This window comes from Plasmodium reichenowi, chromosome 2 (assembly GCF_001601855.1).
Source record: "Plasmodium reichenowi strain SY57 chromosome 2, whole genome shotgun sequence".
NCBI lineage: Eukaryota > Apicomplexa > Aconoidasida > Haemosporida > Plasmodiidae > Plasmodium > Plasmodium reichenowi.
The window spans coordinates 529709-531240 of NC_033647.1; the positions used below are offsets into that span (position 1 = coordinate 529709).

The 1532-nt window shown below is 16.4% G+C and overlaps 1 protein-coding gene across 1 annotated transcript in view; it reads right to left on the reverse strand.

Annotated features, from left to right (window-relative positions):
• Nucleotides 1-391: 391 nt before the first annotated feature.
• Nucleotides 392-1532, reverse strand: part of PRSY57_0214800 (palmitoyltransferase, putative) — a gene marked incomplete at both ends in the record, with an annotated part of 2119 nt that continues 978 nt past the window's right edge. The window contains 6 exons of the mRNA XM_020114430.1: nt 392-440; nt 558-648; nt 742-829; nt 1007-1042; nt 1117-1209; nt 1328-1389. Of these exons, the coding sequence (XP_019970900.1) occupies nt 392-440; nt 558-648; nt 742-829; nt 1007-1042; nt 1117-1209; nt 1328-1389 (419 nt within the window). Of the gene's footprint in view, nt 441-557; nt 649-741; nt 830-1006; nt 1043-1116; nt 1210-1327 lie in introns of the transcript that reaches the window.

Here is a 1532-nt window from a genome sequence, read left to right on the forward strand (position 1 = left end):
AAAATAATATAAGAATGGAAACTAAGGTGATGTGTATCTTTTGAGACAAACACAACAAAAAAAAAAAAAAAAAAAAAAAAATTTAAATTAAATATAAAATATAAAATAGAAATGAAAATATTATTGAAAATTATAATAATTATTATAAGTAAAAACAAAATAATATTATAAAGACAAAAAAAAATAAAATAAAATAATCATTTAGTAATTAAATAAATAAAGAAATATATATATATATATTACTCCTAATCAAACTAATAAATTGTGCTGAACATTAAAACATGTGTGAATAAAAATAAAATAAAAAAAATGAAATAAAATATAATAGCAGTTCCATTATTTATTTTTTTTAAAAATAACATCTCATTCGTATTCATTACGAACAAAAATCTCATTTATTAAAACATTCTTTCTTTAGTTTTTTATCTACTGGTAAAAACCTGAAGGAAAGATATACCCATACATAAAAAAAAAATTAAAAATAATAATAATAATAAATAATATAATGAATCTTATGTAAGCATAAGTATATATATAGATATATATTTTTTTTATACCATAAATAAGAGAAAGGTTGTCCAAATACTTCAATTAATGACTCTTGAAAAGGTTTTACTTCTCCTTTTATATTTTTTAAAAGTTCTATACCTATATTGACATACAAAAAGGGTAGAGTTTACATAAGCAATATTATAAAATAATAAATACCTAATCATATAAACATATTTATATATATTTTACCTGTTGTGTTTGTTTTTATTGCACAATATTGGTCAACCAGCATAATCATAGAGAACATTCCAAATAATAAGGAACATATCATATTTATCTTCAAAAAAAAAAAAAAAAAAAAAAAAAAGAAATATATATATAATAATAATAATATGTTAATTATAAAATAATTATAAATGTGATTATTAAAATGCTTTAAATGGAAATACATAAAAAACTTGCAAAAATATTATATTTTATTTTATTCTATTTTTTTTATAAATAAGTATATTACTACTATAAGATATATATCCAATTTTGTTATTATGCACTGAAAAAAAAAAAAATTTATGTATATATATATATATATATATATAAATGAAATACTTTTTTTTCACATATTACCATTTCTTTTTGAGCCCTATTTTTCATTTTAAAACATGTTATAATTTTATATAGGAGAATAAAAGCTATATTACAACATAGCAATAAAGTATACTAAAAAAAGGATACATAAAAATGACAATATATATATATATATATATATGTACATATACACTTATATGCCTCATAAATGTTTTATTATATTAGTGTTATATTTTGCTTTTGTTCTTACAAAATTTAAAAGGATAAAATATTTCTGGTTATATAAACCTACGCAACTATTTATCCAAAAGCCTACATTATAGACATACAATAATTAAATGTATAAATGAAAAATAAGAACATATATATATATATATATATATATATATATATATGTGCTCCTTTATTTATTTATTTATTTATTTATTTATTAGTTTTTTTTTTTTTTTTTTTTT